General features: G+C 35.9%; 2 protein-coding genes across 10 annotated transcripts; one reads left to right on the top strand and one right to left on the bottom strand.

Annotated features, from left to right (window-relative positions):
• Window positions 1–875: 875 nt before the first annotated feature.
• LOC6640395 (protein panoramix) lies at window positions 876–2,915 on the top strand. The gene has a single exon (XM_002063001.3). It carries the CDS (start codon window positions 937–939, stop codon window positions 2,665–2,667), a length of 1,731 nt encoding a protein of 576 aa, XP_002063037.1. The 5' UTR covers window positions 876–936; the 3' UTR covers window positions 2,668–2,915.
• Window positions 2,916–21,128, bottom strand: LOC6640396 (kinase D-interacting substrate of 220 kDa). Of its 9 annotated transcripts, none has more exons than XM_023174794.2 (11): window positions 20,523–21,128; window positions 10,483–10,617; window positions 10,224–10,421; window positions 7,350–10,156; window positions 7,111–7,289; window positions 6,807–7,054; window positions 6,345–6,743; window positions 6,229–6,258; window positions 4,714–5,062; window positions 3,342–3,647; window positions 2,916–3,277 (listed from the first exon to the last, which is right to left on the bottom strand). In XM_023174794.2, exons 2-11 carry the CDS (start codon window positions 10,591–10,593, stop codon window positions 3,084–3,086), a joined length of 4,821 nt encoding a protein of 1,606 aa, XP_023030562.1. In that variant the 5' UTR covers window positions 10,594–10,617; window positions 20,523–21,128; the 3' UTR covers window positions 2,916–3,083. The 9 variants fall into 9 exon arrangements, with proteins under 9 accessions (XP_023030562.1, XP_023030560.1, XP_046866200.1 ...); XM_023174792.2 differs by lacking the exon at window positions 20,523–21,128 and adding an exon at window positions 18,462–18,709; XM_047010244.1 differs by lacking the exon at window positions 20,523–21,128 and adding an exon at window positions 13,435–13,545.
• Between the last annotated feature and the right edge of the window lie 242 nt (window positions 21,129–21,370).

The raw sequence follows: 21,370 nt of genomic DNA, 5'->3' as shown, positions 1-21,370 counted from the left end.
GACAACAATTGCACATGCACTTGCACCTGCAAACACACACTTATGCATACATACACACAAATAAAAAGTATTTTGGTTTTGATTATGTGGTTCTTTTTCAAAACATTTCTAAAACTACATACATATATGTTGGGGCACACAACACTTTTGAACTTTTAATTTCATCAACATTTGCAGAGATTTTTTTCTTAGCTATGTATTCATTATATATATTTTGTATCTCAAATTATTATTTTGATCACGTTTAAATTTGTTTTCCATAGTTTTGAATTAAACACAAGAAAAATTGTAGATATTGGTAAGTATTTTTTATATATTTTCAATTTAATTGTAATTATTTTATGTTTTTACCAGCAAAATATTGTTCAGCAACTGAATGAAATTTTTTATGTGATTCTCTCTCGCATTTATTAGGCTCAAGGTGACCTTTGAGTGTAAATTTGTGTGTGGGAAATCAGCTGGTTTGCCGCCGAAACCACCAACCCTCAATTTTCCCCCACCCACTCAAGCAATCAAGCAACAAAGCTTGTAAACAAAGAACAGCTGTTAAAGCAATTTTATCTATTGTCAACAATTCAAAAAGCTATCAGTGTGTGTGTGTGTGTGTGCATAAATACTTACAACAAATGGGGCCAAACAAGTTCCAGTTCCAATTCGTCTCTATGCTTTTAGCTGCAGTTTCTTGCAATTATAAATCCACCACTAAATTTGTAAATATTTTTTATTATTTGCTGTGACTTTTTATACATTGTTAATATTATTTTTATTAATTAACTTTAATCCATTTGTTGCACTATATCAGTATTTTTTGTACTGTGCATTGTATCACACTAAAAAAATACTGGGACCAGTGCATGAAAATTTCAGTGTTGTTCAGTGTTTGCTAGCCTGAATTTTCATTTGTTGAAGGATTCGCTGAACAACTAGGTACGAAATATGGACGTAAATCTTAAAATTGAACCTTCAGAACACCCAAAACTTAGTGATAACGATACGACGCCGCTACGCGAAGAACCTGCAACTTCGCCAAAGATATTCGTCTCAAATGCAACAAGCACCGGCACCGATGCAGGCTGGGAAAGTGATGATGCAGAGGAAAACGTTGTCATTCCCAAGCGAGATCCGGATGATAACTATTTTGATGACTTGGTAGCTCCAAGACAAAAAGATGTTAAGGATGAAAATCCCCCGAAATTAGAAGATGCGAACATTGACTGGGATGGATTTGACAAGGATTGGGACGTCATACCAAATGGTTTTACAAAGCGAGAGCATCTTGATGATATGGACTTGGGTAATGGCCCTGAGACACAACAAGCAGGAGAAGCATCGCCCGAGCTACAAGCTCTACTCGATCAAGAGGCTCTGTTGAAAAAATTAACCGAACAAGCCGGAGAAGAAGAGGCATCAACATCATCTCACTCCAAAAAACGAAAGAAGCATAAGAAAAATAAAAGTCGGCATCATGAAGAACGAGAGAGAATACGGAGTCCTGGTCCATCGAGAGATAACAATGAAGACAAAAGAGTCAGGCGACATAGCCCCAGTCCGGATCGTGAATCCCGGCGCAGTGTACTTAATAGAAGTCCCCGTAGGCGTAGTCCCAGTCTGCCTAGAGAAGACGAATACAGACGTGAGGAAAGATCACTTTCTGGATCGAGAGCTGGAATCTCGAATAATAACGAAGGCGAAAGAACTTACAAAAGAAGACGCAGTTCGGATGCACAGCGCGACGATTTCAATGGATCCAAACGTAGTCGAGATTCTTCAACATTGTCCTATAGTAAAAACCATTCCAAGAAATGTGAACCAGAATCGAAAAAGGATTTCGAGGAGCTTAAATTACGTGATGATGAGAAGGGTCGATTGGTACGATTGGTCGATCCTTCCAAGCTAATACAGGCAGCACCTGAACCTCAACCACCCAAATTGACTGCCAGAGAGAAACAACGAGCTAACGTTGAACGAACCAGATTGACGGTAGTCCAAATGGAATTAGAATCATCGAAGGCGCCCAAAGAGGAGTTTCTTATGGTCGATACCATTTCAAAAATGCCGATTAGTTTGTCCTTCATGACCCAGGACATTTTCGAGAACCCGTCACCCTTGCAAAATAATTTCAATGTTTCTTACAACTTCAATTCCATAAGTGGTACATATATTAACATATCCAAATGGGGGCTCGAGGCATTGCCAAAGGATACTGTCAAGATACTTAATATCTTGGGCATTAATTCGGATTCATTGAAAAAAATAGAAGCAAATACCGTGACTCCACAGCGAATCCTCAAGTTACGCAAACTAGCCGCCGAAAATGGTGAACTGGACGTTAAGCTGGAGGATTTGATGTCTTCGGGAACCGGTCTATATAGAACCATGGGCACCCAAACAATTAAACAACCATCGAATAACACTAAAGACATGGGCACTCAAACTAAACCCATGAAAGAAAATGCTGAAAATTATGCCATTTGGCAGGATCCTAAATTTGATATTATTAATCTAACACAGACACAAACAAACGTAATGTTTGCCTTAAAGGAGCTATCCGAATGTATGCCCAGTCAGTTGTGGGCCGAACAATTGTATAAACCCTTGAAAAATGCCTTATTTATTAAACGAAACGCCATAAAAGATCCTCGATTAACTAGAAACTCATACAATTAAAATGAAAATCTGACCTGATTACCAAATACGAATTTAATACAAAAGAGCTAAAGCCAAACAGAGGAATTGCCAAAGTGCCTAATCGGTTGAAATCAAACTAGAAAATAAGATTTCCGAAATTGTAAGAAAGAAATATTAATAATTTCTTTCATTATTTTTTGCCATTATTATACTGTCAAACATCTCAAATATAAATATAATTATATGAGCTTCCTCTGCTAATATAATTTGTAATTGTGCCAAAGTTATACATTTATCATTCTTTATAATTTGTCTTATAATTCTATTTTCTATATTCACAACGCATTATTACATATAATAAGTACATATAACATATATATATATATATATATTTAGCTATATATATATATAAACACATATATTCTTTGTAATTAAGATCTAGATATAAGTTTCTATCATTTCCTCACTGTAAACACTAAAGGCGATGACTCATCTTCCTGCTGCTCGAGAAGTGAAACTCGTAAAGCACTAATACGTTGCTGGTGCTGCTGGGCCTCAACATCCTCATAGTCCACTGATGAGGAGCGCAACAACTGAAACTGTGACGACGAATCCGATTTGGTTATAATCAATGAAGCTGGACGGGCACCTGCAATATAAAATGATTAATTGAAATGGATGCAATATGATATAATATTGGTTTATAACCAAACCTGATGGCGGCTTGGAGGTCAAGCGGTTTTTGCTACTACTTCCCGATGCTCCGGCAGTTGTGGCCACTTCAGAGATGTATTCCACATTAGTTGATAATTTGGCATTGTTGTTGTTATTGTTACTATTATTGTTATTGTTAGGCAATTGTTTGATCGATACACGTTTCTCTGTCGAAGTCTTCCCACTGCCCTGCGGTTTTAATATGGAATCTCTACGCTGTTGCAACGGCGACGCCATCGATGAAGAGGATGAGGCGACCACGGCTGCTGCTGCTGCCATTACATTAGATGAAGTATCAACAATTTCTATAATAAATTGAAAAAATAAAACAATATGTCCATATCGAAAAGTTTGTTTAGGAGAATCAACAACAATTATCCTTAAGCCCTCATTAATTATAATTATCATGCAAATAAAAAACATTTTGAAACAATAAAGCATTAAATTAACTTGACATTGACCAAAAAGATTATTAATCTAAAAGCTTTTTTAACAATAAAATGCCATTTGTATTTGATAAAATGATTTATTTCAATATATCAAAAAAATTTATTGACTTTTTTTCACGTTTTTTTGTTTTGTTTGTTTGTATTAGTTGTTGACAATTTTTGGTAGTGTCTCTCTGTGTGTGTGTGTAGCAACTAAAAACTAAGGTTTTGGTTTAATACATTGAATTAGTAACCAGCTCAAATCAGTATTAGTTAAAAGCCAGAGATGCAGTTAAACGAGGAAGATGTTTTTTGTATTAGTAATTTCAACTAAAATAGCAAACATATCCCAGGTTATATAATAGGATTTAATAACTCTAGATACGTATAGTTGTATGTTTTAGCAACAAAAACCAAACAAAAACTATTACTAAATGGCAAAAATTTTAATGCAAAAAAAAACATTTTGCAGTCTATTATATATATGTACAGTAGAATTCCATTTATCCAGATATCAAAATATGAGAATTTATGTTTATATTCTACTATAAGAATACATTTCGATTGGGTCCGATGCCGGATAATAGGAATTATACCGTATTATACCGTTTTTGGTTTTTTTCTTTTTGGTATAGGAATGAAATGTTTGTGTATTCTTCTTATTATAAAATCGTTTTATATTATTATATAATTCAGGTTTCCCACCCTGTCCCCCGGTCTTGTTCTCAGTCACACTTTTATAATTTGGTATCATTGTACGGATGATGATGACCATCACCATTGCCATTTGGTACTACCACAACCATGGGCACTATATATGGCGATGCCCCAAGATTCGGTTCGATTATGAATTCATCACCTAGGGAATTACGATGCGAAGGAGATAAACCGAAATTACCATCACCAACATTGATTAGATCATTTGTACTACTACCACCATTACCACCAATTATTCCACCTGGCTGGGTACTTAGACTTTGCAGTGAATGCGAACTGCCGCTTTGATTATATTCAGCATGCAAATATTTAGTTGTTGTTGGTGTGCTAATTGTTGTTGTTGTTGCAGTTGTTGCATTATTGTTGTGGTTACGTATTAATATGCCGGAGGACATTTGTTTCTGTTGCTCATCGGAAGGTGAACCAAATTCAGATGATTCCCGTATGGGTGCTAACTGTAGTTGTGCCATCATCTCACCTGTTGGACTTGGACGTTCACTGCTAGCAACATCCTCGAAAGCTTCTTCATTCAAGGTCTGCAAAGCGCCACAAATCATTTGCTCTTCCAGAGTCACCTAAAACAAAATGAAGTAAGTAAGTCGTCTCGCCGACTTGGGTATACCATACACCAGGTGAAACAAATATTTAGAATTTCGAAAACCAAATGTATGTCTACTAAATTGTTTTAACATGCCTCATACCATTTGCTATCTCGCTCACTCTACAAACACACAAGCACTCTAGCGCCGCCACTAGCCAACGGCCAATTCTGCCCTTATGGATCGCGTAGCAAAATACGTTCATACGTATATTTTGTATGTTTCTAGTCCGATTTCAATCAAATTTGGTAGTTTGATAGAAATAGATAAGATTTATTAGTCTGCCAAATTTGATCGCGATGGTCAAAAAATTGCAAGAGCTAATCGGTTTTTTCTAAATTATGGAGGCGGAAGTGGGCGTGGCAACATATTAAAATATATGTATTCTGCGCGCATACTAAGCCAATATACATACTAAATTTGGTGAGTTTAGCTTTGTTAGTTTTCGAGAAAATCAGTTTTGTTTAATTTTCGGGGGCGGAAATGGGCGTGGCAAAATTTTTAAATAGTCAATATCGGCGCGTCTATTAGGCTAAGTTACATACCAAATTTAATGTCGGTAGCTTTCATAGTTTTTAAGAAAATCAGAGTTATGTAAATTCCGGGGGCGGAAGGGGGCGTGGCAAAAAGTTGGAACAATTATTTTCTGCGCGCTAACTAAACGAGTATATAAACCAAATTTGATGTTTCTATCTGCTATACTTTTTAGGAAAAACAGTTTTATGTAAATTCTGGGGGCGGAAGGGGGCGTGGCAAAAATTTGAAACAAACTCGATAAGCGTACATACTACACCAGACTGCATACCAAATTTGGTGGCTCTAGCTCTTATAGTCTCCGAGATCTAGGTGTTCATACGGACGGACGGACGGACGGACGGACGGACGGACGGACGGACGGACAGACGGACATGGCTAGATCGACTCGGTTTTTGATCCTGATCAAGAATATATATACTTTGTGGGGTCAAAGATGCTTCCTTCTGCCTGTTACATACATTTTGGCGACTTTAATATACCATTTCACCCTATGGGTGTATGGTATAAAAAGGAGTCAAATAAAATTTGAATAATTTTCTTCAATCACAACCAAAACAAAGAAGAGTTAATTAAATAAGTGTCAATCTTTTGTATTTTAGTTTTACCTGTAGATACTCATAGTCATGGATTTTCGACTGGTTAGCATGATATTGATTAAAGATTAAGATCAATGTAATGAAGTGAATTGCTTAGATTAAGTCGTTAGTCGCCAATTGTTTACCTGTTTCTCCATATGACTGACAGAATTCTTTCGGGACAGTGGTTCGCGTGGAGCAGGTGTGATTAGGGCATCTGTAACATCCTTGATCATGGGTATGGGAGCTGCTGGCGGTGGCTCAATAATTGACGCCTGTGGCCTAACTTTACGTGGGGCCAGGCGTTCACAATCTCTCAAAGTGGTAACTAGCAAACGGAATAGTTCCCAATGCCCGAAACTTAAGCCCAAAACTGATTTCAAATCCGACAATTCGCAATGTTTAAGGACACGACCATTAATGGCATTTTCCCGCAAAACTGGAGACAATTTGGGCAAAGCGGGCTTGAGGTCTTCAATGCGCTCTAATAAACTAATAACACCCTCTACAGTGAGATCTGTGAGTTTAGTTTGCAATATATCATCCTGAAATTGAAGAGAACTCTCGTTAAAAAATAAAAGATGAAACTGAAATATAATTTCACTTACACTAAATGAATCATTCGGTGTATTGGCCAAAAGTGGAGTCATGGGAGGTTCAGTACTAGAGCTGGGTAAGCGAGATCTCAACTCATTGGCCATATATTCATTGTGGAACATTTGATAAGGCGGATAGGCTTGAGGCGAAGGCACATAGGTTGTGGGTGGAGCTGGATGATGCCTGTTTATTGAATTTGAAACACTTGGTCGTGTCTGTAGAACCAAGGAGCCCTCATCTTCTATGGTCTGCTGATCCTCTGCAAGAATAATAATAACTTAGATAAGATTCTTTGTACTTCGATGTGATACTTACCCTTTAAAACTTTTCTCAAATAGGGATCCAGATTGATGGTAAATGGTAAAAATATGCGCAAATCGGCAACTAATAAATCAGATTTATGCAATTGTAAAAATGCATCCAATTTACGCTCATCTCGATCCAATTCCAACAGAGGAGCTGCCTCACGCAAACAAGCCAACTTGGGACGAACTCTGCAAGAAAGTTAGGAATCAATTAAGGATTCGGGTTTGAAATAAATATGCACAACTTACTTTTCATAGACACTCTGCAATGAGACATTCTCATCGGCATTGGTATCCATAAATTGATCATGATGTAAGACAATCATACTCGCTCTCAATGGCCACTGCTCGGTGAGATTGATCCAAGAACTCAGACGATACCAACTAAAGTCAATTTGAAAGGCTTTCAGCAAACGGACAGTGATATAGATGACATTCATCAGACGTCGCATGCTGCGAGGATTTACATCACTGAAGTAATCGTCGGTGAGGACAATGCGTGATAAGTCCAACACTCCCTGAGGATTCTGGCCCAAGCGATGCAGGTTTGAACCAATCGAACTGGCCACCGATTCGGACAGGCGTAGTTTTTTGCCACCACCCGAAGTGCCGGCACCTCGTTGAGCATTGCCTCGCAATTTCTCCTGACTGGACATAATCTCGGAAGCATTCGACAGACGACGAGCGGAGACTGAATGACCCAAAGTGGGCATAGGACCATCATCGAATTGATAATCCCCTCCACCGCCACCACCGCCGCCGCCGCCGCTACGTTTGAAGAGTAGAGCAGTCATTTGGGCTCTTTGCACCTTTCGTAGACCAGAATTCTGTAGATAAACTGGCAAATGGACCAGATTCCTCAAGAAATCATGACCACCAATGCCACCCTCAGTGAATAGGCGCCGACTATTAGCCTCAGCAGCCTTGGCAATGACATGAGGATCCACTGAGATGAGTAATACAAATGGACGATTTGGTGAGGAGAGTAATGTCTGCACGGCATTCAATAAAGTGAGTATTCTTTCCGTATCACATGAGTCCAGAGCATCCACTACACCCACTAGACGACTCTGCTGATTGGTAAAAGCATCCAAACATTTCACCATATCCGTCATGACAGCCACCTCTGCTCCTAGCATGGTCAAGGGAGCAGTTTCATTCGAACGCACAGCCCGTTTCAGTTGCCGCTTGTGTGAGGTGAATAGAGAACCAAAAACTTTGGCCAAAACATGCAAATGTGTACAGATCAGAGTCACTAGCACAGCAGCAATCACATAGATGGCAACCAAGATTTGTTGTCGCTCATCTTCCGAGGCGTAGGTAAAATAGGCTATCAACATGGAGATTCCCGCCACCAAAGTGATGAGAGCCAATTCAAAGATGACCACAATTGGTATGCAGCACATCCGTCGCCAACGCCAGCCAATATCTGTCTTCAGACATTTGGGCCGAAATGCTCTGTAAAGTCGTGTGGCTAGCCAACCGTAATGGGACTCAATGGCATCCAACAAGGAGGCCAGCATATGGGCCACAGCTCCATCTCCGGTGGGAGAGGCACTGCTAGCTTCGGCGAAATGAAAACGCACTGGTTTCGCTTGGGAATCCGACTGCGGTCCAGGAGGATGACAAAAGGCCACTTGCAATATAAGTCTCAGTCGGGTCATTCTCTTCTCCAGACCATGCAATATTGTATAAGCCCAAAACATATCCATTTGAAAGTTGAAATATCGTACCAATGCCAAAAGCAAATAGGTTAGGATCAGGAACAAGCCAGAGGCCAAAAGACCCCATAAAGTGGACCAAGAACTCAATCCTACTATTGTTCCAATGAGCAGGCTCAAATGTACACAGACCAAGAAGAGGAGTCCATTCGTTTTCGCCGGTGGTTCCGCCCATTGTCGGGCGAAATTATTCATTTCATCTCGCAGCTTATTGAGGAGAAAACTTTTGCCACTTCCCCATTTGGCATAGAGACCAACGGTAATGGGCGTGGTTAGGGTGGGCTCACTAAGCACATCAGCCAGAGCCGAACTGTAGAGTTCATACCCCAGCATGCCTTCTGAATCCTCATTGGTATTGAGACGCCTTGAACCAAACACTTGACCCAAAATGGTTTTCTGGTGCAGTGTATCAATGTTGTAGGGCGTTTCGCCTGCTTTGTTGGCTCTATACAGTAATTGACTATGCTTTGGGTTCCTTAGCAGGGCTTCTACTATGGCCTTACTTCGTGCTCGCATGGCTATGTGTAGGCAGGTGTCACCACGTTTATCGCTGGCCGTAACCTTTGCCTTGCGATCGAGCAGCATATGGACAATTTCCAAATTTCGATTCCTAACAGCTCTCAGCAAAGGGGTATCCCCGTCTTTGGTTGATGACTCCAAATCTGGATTGGTGGACAACAGCAGCTTGACAATCTGTAGATGTCCCTTCTCCACAGCCGTATAGATGGCAGTTTTACGATCCTTTCCCTGGATATCGACATCGGCATGCTTCTTCAGTAATGCCTCCACCACACTTCGATGGCCACCCTTAACAGCGTGTATCAATGGTGTGTCTGCTCCTCTATCCTGTATATTTATATAGGCACCAGCAGCTATCAGTGAGGCAGCAATATCCTGAAAACCCTCACGACTGGCTATGCACAGAGCGGTCATTCCATCCTTATCTAAAGCATTTACATTCGGTTTCTTCTCCAACAGCGAATTGACACAATCGGAATGTCCTCCGGCGGCGGCCACCAGCAATGGAGTCCATGAATACATTCCCGCTGTATCAACATTGGCTCCTGCCTTGACCAGTATATCAACAATTTCCACATTGCCCCGACGGCATGCCCAAACTAAAGCTGTTGTTCCATATTTATCGCCCACATTCACTTTGGCTCCACGTTGCACCAACAGTTCGACAATCTCCTTAAACCCACGTCCAGCAGCCCAGAGAAGAGCACCAAGATGATAATTGCCATGGGCATTGCCATCGGCTCCTTTGTCGAGCAGCAAACGCACCAGTTCCGTGTGCCCACGATAGGCAGCCCACATCAGAGATGTCCAACCGCCCTGCAAAAGGAATTGATAACGATTTTAGTATCTTCGACCAATATCCTTGTTTCCCAGTTTTACTTACCATATCACGATGTTCGACCTCAGCTCCATGATCTATTAACAATTGCACCACATCCAAATGTCCATTACGTGTAGCACACAGCAAAGCTGTCCAATTATCCAAATCCTCTGCCTGGACATCTGCTCCACGAGCCAGAAATTCACGTACAAAGGCAGTTAAACCACGTCCAGCTACTACCATCAGCACCGTGGTGCCATTCTACAAAAACAAACCATTAAAAGTTTCCTTTTTAAATAAAGATCTTCTAAGTAACTCTCACCTCATCTCGATCATCGATGGTCAAATGACGACTATCGAGTATGGCCCGTAATCCGGATATATCATTATTATCTATATACTGCAATAGGGCGCGATGACCAAGTGATCCCATGGATTCTCCGTAGCGATTTATATTCTATATATCAAGTGGAATATAAAGAACGTATTGAGTGAGTAAATTGGAATTAATTTGAGTTTGTATATTAAAATCATGCCAAATTGTATATGGGTTATCGGGAAGTGTTAACTTTTAGCCATTTTTACACCTCAAGCGGGTTTTAGCCATTCTTCCGGTTAGTTTAGCTCACATCCAATTAATATATATGTATATAGATAAATACTGTAAATGCTCAAAGTTTAGTACTTCTTTGTTCTAAATTTTCGTAAGTTCCTATTTATTTATCTATTTACAATTTTAGATAAGGTATTAATACTTGACCTAAACAAAATATAAGATTAGTAGCTTTGAGGCTTTTGACTCCTTTAAATATCAAATTAACTATTGACAAACTTTTCTTTTTATCACTTTTCAGAAATGTTCAAAAAGATATTTAATTTATTTATTAGTTTTTAAATATGTTTCATCACAAACTAGGTAAGAAAATTTACATTTCTGAATAAAAATTAATATTAAAGTTCGTAGAACGTTTTAAAAAGTTCTAACTTATGAGCTGTTAACAAACATTTCCTTTTGTTCAAATATATTTAATTTATTTATTAGTTTTTAAATATGTTTCATCACAAACTAGGTAATAAAATTTACATTTCTGAATATTAAAATTTGTTGAACGTTTTGAAAAATTATAAGTTTTTGAGCTTTTAACCAATTTTTCATTTTATCACTTTTTAGAAATGTTAAAAAAAAGATATTTAATTAGTTTTTAAATATGTTTCATCACAAACTAAGTAATAAAATTTATACTTCTGAATAAAAATTAATATTCAAGTTTGTAGAACGTTATGAAAAATTCTAATTTTTGAGCTTTTACTGTATTTGATTAGAATTTACTTTGTTTCCAGGGTTAGGCAAGGAAAAGCAGTAGAAAAACTTGAAAATTTTATATTTCTAGACCCATTATTAACCATTTTCACTTAGCTGGAGGTGTAATTAAGGCTCTTTATACATAAATAAATTAAATAGAACGAGTCATGGGAGAAGAACATATCATAAAACATTGGGTGTAAAATAACTTTTCGAGCAGGGCAAAGAAAAAAAAATTTCATTGATTTTATTGACATTTGCGAAATCGTATTCGAAACATGTGTCAACCAGGTTTTATCTAAAGAACGGTCACCATGACATACAGTTGTCAGAATTGATATACAATAAATATCACATTTTTTTTTGTGGTTTTTTTCGTTTCGTTTTGTTTGATATGCGATGGGTTGAGCGCCACTCTATATAAGACATAAATAAATACAAAGTTTTCCTCTTGTATTCTGTATTTCTATCTCTGTACATCTTTTTGTTTTATTTGATAATGAAAATGATAATAATAATCAAGCATAGGACTTTCACGTTTTTGCAGTGGGCATAAATAATTTGGGAGTTTACTTTATTTATAATATTATTATGTGACGCAGCAGCAAAGTTGAAAATCTTTCAAAGGCATGACTAATTTTTTACGCTTTGCATTTAAAAGTCTAGTTATAAGGCGACTACAGAAATTAGTTAGATTGATACTGATACACTTATTGAAGGTGTTAAAATTTAGTTAAGCGTAACGCAAAACAAGCTAAGAAAGTAAACAGAGTTAAAAGGCTTTGAAATCGTTTCTATCGAATTTTGTTTACCCTTTCAACCCAACAGTTTTGAAGTTTAACTAACAAGAGCAACAAATTAATATACATATATGTATAATTTTATGCAAAATTTCCTAGAATGCTCATCAATTCTTATAAAATGAGGGAGATGTTTTAATTTAAGCTAAACAGATTGATTCTATAATAAAGATTTTTACTGACTATACGATAAATCTTACGATTTCTACCGATTGTTCTTATAAGATCTATTTGACAAATTCGTCAGATTTCAATAAATTAAATCGACACAAACGAAAACGATATTGCAAATGTAATATCTGTAATATATCAGATGTAACACCTGATTTCTAACGATTTTTTGCATGATCTACTAGACAAAGTCGTCGTATTTTGTTCCCTAGTATGGTCATAATTGTTTAATTAAGAAGGATATACCCCAAACCGACTGTTTCTTTCACAACTATAAGATTTCTAGATATTGTATCTGATTAATACTTTAATTTTTTTTAAAACGTACAAATCTTCCAAATTGTTCCGATTGTTCTCATATGATCTACTTGACAAAGTCTTGAGATCTTAAGAAACTAAAGCGATTCCATCTTGTGAATACTTAAATTTTATTCAAAACACATAAATCTTACGATTTCTTCCGATTGTTCTCATAGTATCTACTTGACAAAGTCGTGAGGTCTTCTTCACAATCATGACGATTGCTTAATAAACTTAAGCGATTCCATCTTGTTAATAACTATAATAATATACTTAAAGCATTCCGATCTTACTATTTCAATCGATCCTTCTCATAATACTAGATCAAGTTATCGGATTTTCTTCTCGAGTATGTTCATAATTTCTTAACAAACTATTGCGATTCTTTTCACTGATTGTTTTTGTAACAACTATTCAATAAAGAGCTATGGATCTCACGATTTTTACCGATTGTTCTTATTTGACCTACTTAAAAAATTGTTTCTTTAAACGCACTTAGCACACTTGTTTTAATATTTACCTATGTTTAAAACTTCCCGAACTTACAGAAACTTTGCTAAACTAACTTCTGCTACAAACTAATATACCCTAAATAGACTTTTCCTTACAAACTAGTGTTATAATAATATGATTCACTAGCCATAAACACTTTGCAGACATTCAAAATATTATTTAAAGTTTTAAAATTTAGATCTCTTACGTTCTTGGTTTTCTTCTTGGTGGGTGAACGTAAGTTATTTAGGCTTAAACGAGATGCATTTAATATTAGCTCGTCCAAACTTTTTGATAGCTTCATTTTGGACGGTTGCAAAAGATACTGACTGAGATATTTCCACGAATTTATTTATTCTGTACACTGATAAAACACTGTATACACGTTTACGTCAATTTATATAAAAAAAAAAAAACAACAGATAGATATATATATTGGTATAGTATGCGCATATGTTTACACACACAAGTCACCACGAGTTTTAATTAAGAGAATTGCAATTTTTTTGTCATTTTTCTGTGCTTTTTTTTATAGACCGTTAATTAATTGCTAACTTTATGCTGCACTTTTTCTTTATTGGCATTTGCTACGCGACGCAAAGTGCTGCAACCTGCTGCTTTAGCTGCTAATTTAGTAGTGGTCGCTCGAATTGGCCGCTCGTTTTGTAGTTAACGCAAGACACGCTAAGCTTATCAAAAAGTGCTAACAAAAACAAATAACGTTTTGTATTTAGAGACTCAAGAGACTCTAAATGATTTGGCTCTCGCACGCAAAGATTAAGACTCCAAAAGGTTATGAGTAGATGCACTTAGTTTTTTTTTTTTTCTGTAATTTCGCGGAAACGTGTTTGAGCAATTTGGGCAAATCGAATGCACACAAAATAAACAACAAACACTATTTGTTTATCTCTCTCTATCTCTCTCTCTGTTGTTGCAGTGCGTCTACTGTGTAGCAGTATTTCCGACCGACTGACCACTGACCACCAAACCAACTCTTAAGACGCCATCGAGACGTAATGTAATACATGGTTTTACACTATTTACCTTGCAAAAAGTTTCTCTCTTTAAGGCCAAATGGCAAAAATATGTATTTTTTTTTTCTCCTGTAATTGATTGTCTATTAGCTAATTGAAAGGGGGTAGCTCCAAAGAGAGAGAGAGAAAGAGAAAAAAGTGTCTGTGTGTGAAAGAGAAAAGTGACCGCAAGAGCTCAACGTTAGTAATTAAACGAGTTCCTGAAATACTATATATACCATATCTTTATGCAAATTGAGGATTTCAAAAAAAAAAGGAAATTCATTGGGGAAGAACCAAGCACCAAGAATTTATATAAATAACTTTTAACCGTTATAAATAGCCTTTTTAATAGACAGTTAATGATAAAATTCAAACATTTTGTATGAAATGGATTAAACCAACATTATCTTTTGACGGGTTATCAAGTGGCTGAAAACTCAAACCCATAATGATAGTGAAGTGGTTTCTTTTTTTTACCAACCAAGAACCAAGAAGAACCGCAAAAACAAAGAGGTTAACGCACATCTTCACACACGCACACACACACTCACACACAGAGAGACTCATTCAGGCAAAGGCACAAGGCACCAAGAGTTAAGTTAAGTAAGTTAATGCTGGGTGGGGGGGGAGGTAGAACTGGCAGAAAAGTTATTTTTAGATATATAAAGCAACAGCGAGCAGAGCAGAATACTAAGAAAAACGCAGCGTGCCAAGAAGGTTAGGATCACATTAAACCAAATGCAAAACCAGGATATACATATACATATATGTATATATACACACAAACACGCACACACACATAGATCATTGGGTGGCAAGCTTAGCTAGTTAGAAACTAGAAAGGACATTTACATGAACGTGTATGTGAGAGAAACGACGCAGGGCCATATTGAAATGACTGAATCTTCGCATTGAATTGTTTAACGATACAGTCTCCTGATTCCCCTCGGGCTCGGGTGTTGGTGATCGGGTGTTGGGTGTGGAGATGGCAAGAGTACTTCTTCTTGCATTCGCTGGGGCAGCATCCTCTGAGCGTACATTATTATCACCATCGATGTCAATGACGAAACGTGGCAAATTGGCATGAGGGGTCATTTCACTGGTGTTTGAACGTCTGTGGGGGGATGATGAAGGCTGATTGACCACCAAACGCTCTTCACACTCGAGAAGTGGCCTATGCAATGACTGTATATCATATGTGCCTGTATCATGTAAGTTTCGCACTAGAGCCCCAATAACATGACCCTGCCCCTGCCCCTGCCCCAGTGTCTGCCCCTGCGATGGATGATGTCCAATGGTTGCTCGTCTAGTGGCACTTAATCCACTTGATGCTGCTGCTGTTGCTGATGAAGACGATGTTTTCTTCGATGACTTTTTTGCTTTGGTTTTCTGTGTCGCGGTTTCATCTGCATCATTCTGCATTCTGTTTATTTTTCTTTGTATTTACCTTTTCTCTTTGTTTAAGTTTAAGTGATGATGACGTTGAAGTAGAAGAAGTAGTAGAAGGTAAAAGGCCTAAAGATGATGTTTGTTTTGTTTGTGGTTAGTTCATTATTTAGACAAAGATTTTTACTTGCTAGTTCTAGTTTAGGTTTATCAATTTGTTAAACAAACAAATAAAGAATACTTTCTAATTGATATCAATCGTAAAAAAACGAATGAGACAACAAGCCATCAATTGCCTTTAATGAATTGAATGAAAATTGATTGACTGATGCAGTAACATTTTCTCTCAGTTATACGATTTCTTTCCACAATGTATACGAAATCTTAACGTTATTGACTTTTAGAAACGCATTACCACGAATTAAGCAGATTTTATATTTTCAAACTTTGATTCTGATTTTCTTGATTTCCAAGTAATTAATAAAGTTTTTCAAATTGTTATCACATTTTGATGAATAGAATTTCATTTGACGGGACATTTAAGACACTTTCTTAGTTCAAGAAAAATATTACTTTTGAATCAATTAGTATCCTAAAACTCCGTCAAATTGAAAGATCCAAAAAAGATACGAAATTACAATTTTTACTTGGCTACAACACGAGAATTGGCAATAAATTAAAGATTTGTGGTATGCAGTTTAGTTTAGTTCAATTAGGTCTACCGTTTCTTCAAAGGATTCTTATTTAAGAATATATTCTTATTTAATAATATAAGAATAAAAATAACTGGTATGACTAAACTTACGTAACATTATCTTAATATAATAACCAACAAAAACCTAAAAAAAAAATGTTGACAGAATTACTTTCTAGTCAAGAAAATTAGAATCGAAGTTCGAAAATATCCAATATGCTAAATTTGTGGCGACCACTCTGTATAATAATAAGAACTTCCAAGTATTTGTTTGTTTTTAGATACTGTTCACATGTAAGTTGACATTAAACACAATTGGCTTAAAATAATACCGATTTCTCTCCAAAATTTAGTAGTTTTTTAAAGGAGAGAATATCATTTCACAACACAAATTCCAGCACAATTTCAATAAAACCGAAATCGAATATCAAAGGCAAGCGAATTAATGAATATTCTTTATGACTTGTTAAAAAGTTTCTCACTAAAAAACTAATGAGAGTTGAAATTTCTGATAAACACACCTCATTTCCGCTATGGGGAGGATGCGTTTTTAAGCGCGCCTTGAACATTCTAGTCAAATTTTGGCCGTTGAGTTCCAGTTTTGAAATAAACTTTTAAATTCAATGTCTCACAATTTTGTTGTACAAAAGAATTAGCGACGCGTTTCGTTTTTCGATTTTTGGCTGCGTCTGCCTTCAATGTACTGCACTGTCTGGGATGAGGGCATCTAAAGTATCCACCATTTAAATCTTGGGCAGGGCAGGCCCCTGTTTCCCTTTGGCATTTTTATAGATATTTAATTTTCATTAATTGAACAAACAATACAACACGACCAGCAGATAGGCTACTCGATTAACGGATATTAAAATACGGCGTGCTATTTCCTAATAGATAATGCTCTGCTAATTACCGTTATCTAGTTTTCACACATTTTGTTACCAACGAGCAGCTTATGTGTGTCAATAAGGCAGGAAATGTACTTATGTAGATACATAAAGAACCTTCTTTTTTCCTATTTGTTGATGGTCCACAAACTATTTTCAAATTTGACTTTGCAATGGCTTTGCCATCGTCCAAGTTCAACAGATTTTTTTGTGTTGATCAAGTGTTGCCTACTTCTGGGGCGTTCGTGTAGAAAGTGTGTAGAGTAGGTATGTAGATAACTATGTTTGGTAGAAAATAACGTAAAGTTTTTTATTCAAAAATATGAGCATGAAAATTATTTCGTTTTGTTCGCCTAATGGAAGGGTATAATAAATAATAATATATATTTCTTTTGCTTTGAACAAGACAATTTTTTAAATTAATTAAATAATTAAATAATAAAAGAATGTATATATTTTATATTGGACTTTTTTAAGATTTTGATTTAAGCATTGAAATTTATTTTGTTTTACTATTTCAGCCTAGATTAGGCTTTTGATTTGCTGTATTTAGAATGCAAAATACTTGGAAATATGAAATTTTTAATTCAAATTTGATTCCTAATTTTCATTCCTAAAACATATTTATTCAATTTTAAACCATAGCTAAAAACTTTTAAAGTAAACAATTGGTTTGTTAATCCAACCTGTTATTCTAGCCAACTGAAAAAGTGGGTTTGTTATGGAATTATGGTCAATAAATTGTTTAAAGCTGGTAATTATTTCCAGGACTTACTTGTTTTACTTTATGACTCAACGTATTACTAATCTTTGAGAGTCAGTTTTTTGATCGTAGAACTTGTCACATCATTTTCAAATGAACATTTTATAATGTAGGCCCACACCCATTATTCTCATTACATGTGTAATTCTGGCTTTAAATATTTAATAAAACAAATTCTAGTTAATTCATAAAATAATAAGATTCCTTAAACACTTTTAAAACATCACTTACTAAACATATAAACAAATACAAAAACGCCATCGATTAGACAGCAAGGGGACTCCAATCATCCAATGTCGTTATCGAAATTCTCTTTTTGTAGATTTCTAATCAGAGGGCGGTAGGCTGTCTGCTAATGTTTTCCGCAATTTTTTTTTTTTGTTTATTATAATCTTTATGTCATGATAGTAAAATCAGCTATCCCACCATCTATATAACACGTTAGCATTCGAAGAAACATATGGTTTCCAATCAGTCGGGGACATAACGCACCTGAATTGAGTTACCACTGCGGCCAAAGGAGCCTCTTAGGAAACCAAATGGAAATATACTGCCATAGCCACCAGAATCGTGACGTTCATGTTGTCCACCCGCAATCCCAGAACTTGTGGTGGCCACTGGCGGTGGCGGTGACGGTGACGGATTCAAGGGTGACATTTCCGAATAAGCACGTCCCACTAGATTTAATTTCGGAGTGCGACCCATGATTTTTTGGAATGTTTCACTAAACTTTCTCACAAAGCTCAACAAGTTTGGTGAGCTAACTAATTTTAATCTCTTTATATATGTATATTTACATATATATTTATATACTATAAATTGCAATGTGTTTTTTTAGATTGAATAAAACAGCGCTTAGTAATCAAGCGCACGCGGCGCAAACTGTTGGAAAACTAAAACAAAAAAAAATAAAACATTGAACCAATGGCGCAGAAAGAGAGAAAAAAAGAAACGCCAGACAGGTATGTACGTACACACATATATGTATTTATATGTATACCGGTGTACTCTCCCATGTTTTTCTGATAAAATACACAAAAAAATTTAGCCCAATATTAATGGGGTTTATCAGGGGTTTCTACAAACAAACATACATACATATAGACTATCATACTACATTGCGAAAAAGAATAACAAGGCAAATTTTTCGAACAGTCACAGTTTTAGTTCCAGTTGCTCTCTCTCATACTCTCTCTCTCTATATATGTATTACATTGTATTCGTTCTTCAACTTGTGAGTGATCTTGATGACTGATAAGCTAAGCAAGCAAATTTCGTCTCGTCTCTATATGACATCTTTGAACAAGGTGATGATGTCGAAACTCTTGTTCTCTTTTCATTAAGAGAATGTTTACATCAGAGTAAAGGGACTTCTTACTCACTTCTCATTTTAGGAATTTAATAGACGATCTTAGCTATGGTTTATTGACCTATTGTGTTTAGAATTTCATGGCTTGGTGATGTTTAAGTCTTTAAATTCTTAAATAACTACTTCTGAAGGAGAATAGGAAGGAAGAATCAGTCCAGAAGAATAAGAAATTCTAATCTTTTATCTTTTCTTTATTTTAATTTAAGATATTTAGTTAAGGAAAACAGTTTGTAATAATTACAAAATGGCTTTAACTCACTTGTTGATTTGCACTACCGCGTCTTGTGGTGGAACTTTGTAAATGAGTTTCCATGAAATGGGATATCGAATAGACAGGAAAATTTTCCACCATTTTAAATACAAATTTTTAAACGACACGTCTAACACGTCTGTCCTCGACTGAATTCAGAGATAAACTGATTTAGTAAGATGTTATACTAGATTTAGTTATCATTCAAATTAGCATTAATTTGCGATACTTCAATCAAAAATCAAGTGGGGAGGGGGACAGTTTTCTTTTTGTGTGTATGCAGGGTGAAATAATTGAAGTATTCGATAAGTAATTAACACATTGTTAAGTGAAGGAGAAGAAGACGAAGAGCAGTTAATCTGAACATCGTTTATATCTCAGATTTCATTTCTTTCATTTATTAAAGACATTTAAATGTCATTAAGCTTACAGCTTAATTGTCCACTGATAAGGCAATAGCTCACAAAAGATAAAGAAAGAGAGCTGCAATAGACTTATATTTCGAGTGGGGGGACGGTCCCCACTCATGTATGTATATAAGTATATTATTTTTCAATTATGACGGATTACAAAAGAATTGTGAACGGAGAACAACAAGCAATATAATGCATATACATATAAATATATATAACCATGTACGTGGTGTATATCTGAATAATTGGCTTGTCGTTGTTATTGTTGTTGTTGCAATTGGAGGGCATCAATCAACAGCAATTTATTTCCGTTTTGTTAAATAAATCCATTGTGAAAATGTATAGCTAATTTTGCAAGTTGTTGTTATTTTTGGAGTCAATTAACACTTTGACGACATACACGAAATATTTGTATTTACTTTTGTGACCGAACAATTATAGTTTATGATAATTCTACAAACAAATTGAAAAATCTATTATTTAGGCAGCGACAAAAAATAAAAATGAATTCGTTCACTTACCTCTTACATAAAGGAATTAAAATTTAAATGTAAATTTTAATTTTATTCACGGTTTTTTTACTGTTATCCCGTTGTCCTATAACAGCTGAGCGGGATCCCCAACACACCTACGCACAGACAGCTGAGTGCACGTGTAGTTCTACCTTGAATGCGTGCACATACACACATACATACATATATAAAAAAATGTTTGCCACCAACGAAGGCAAATGAAACGGTCGATAATACTAAAAGACACTCGACAACAGAAACAACAACACAAAGAGAACTTTTGACCGTAATTAATTGTTAAAAATATTTCTTATATGTATATATTTTAGTTATATGTAAAATGAATTGTCACTAAAAATATGTATTTTGTATTTGCGAGTGTGTGTTTGTGTGTATGTGTGTGTAGGTCACTTTTAGATTTGCACATATATTTGGCCACTTCTTTTGTTGAACATAAACACCTTTATTGACAATTCACAGACTTGTAAATGCGTTTCGTATATAATATTTACAACATCTTTTATGTTTCATTTTGTATTTGTTTTATTTAAATTGAATTAAAAACGCGTCACTGTCTCCTCGCTCATGTCCGATATATCCAGACAGCTGGCAGGTATGTACATATATCGATAAGAAGAAGATGCCGATGCCAGTGTTGGTCAATTTTGCAGACGAAACAGTTGGAACTGTTTAACCAAAATAATATTTTGAATAGTTTTGTTTTTGTTTTGAAGCTGTTGTTTATTTTTATTTAGTTATTAAAAATATAATGAAAATGAATGAAAACAAACAAATTACTTCGAAATTTAAAAACAAAATCCAATCCATACATACATACATTTACGAAAATTGTCAAT

The sequence above is a fragment of the Drosophila willistoni genome (assembly GCF_018902025.1).
Source record: "Drosophila willistoni isolate 14030-0811.24 chromosome 2L unlocalized genomic scaffold, UCI_dwil_1.1 Seg196, whole genome shotgun sequence".
Taxonomy (NCBI): domain Eukaryota; kingdom Metazoa; phylum Arthropoda; class Insecta; order Diptera; family Drosophilidae; genus Drosophila; species Drosophila willistoni.
This window is presented reverse-complemented; position numbering and strand designations above follow the sequence as displayed.

Bases quoted from the DNA above. Each gene is read 5' to 3' on its own strand.
- LOC6640396 (XM_023174792.2), bottom strand. From the start codon at position 18,674: ATGGGTCGCACTCCGAAATTAAATCTAGTGGGACGTGCTTATTCGGAA. The intron at 7,055-7,110 runs GTAAGTATCACA...TTATTCTTGCAG, and splicing joins TTTGAGAAAAGTTTTAAAGG to AGGATCAGCAGACCATAGAA. The intron at 6,259-6,344 runs GTAAACAATTGG...CATGCTAACCAG, and splicing joins TCAGTCATATGGAGAAACAG to TCGAAAATCCATGACTATGA.
- LOC6640395 (XM_002063001.3), top strand. From the start codon at position 937: ATGGACGTAAATCTTAAAATTGAACCTTCAGAACACCCAAAACTTAGT.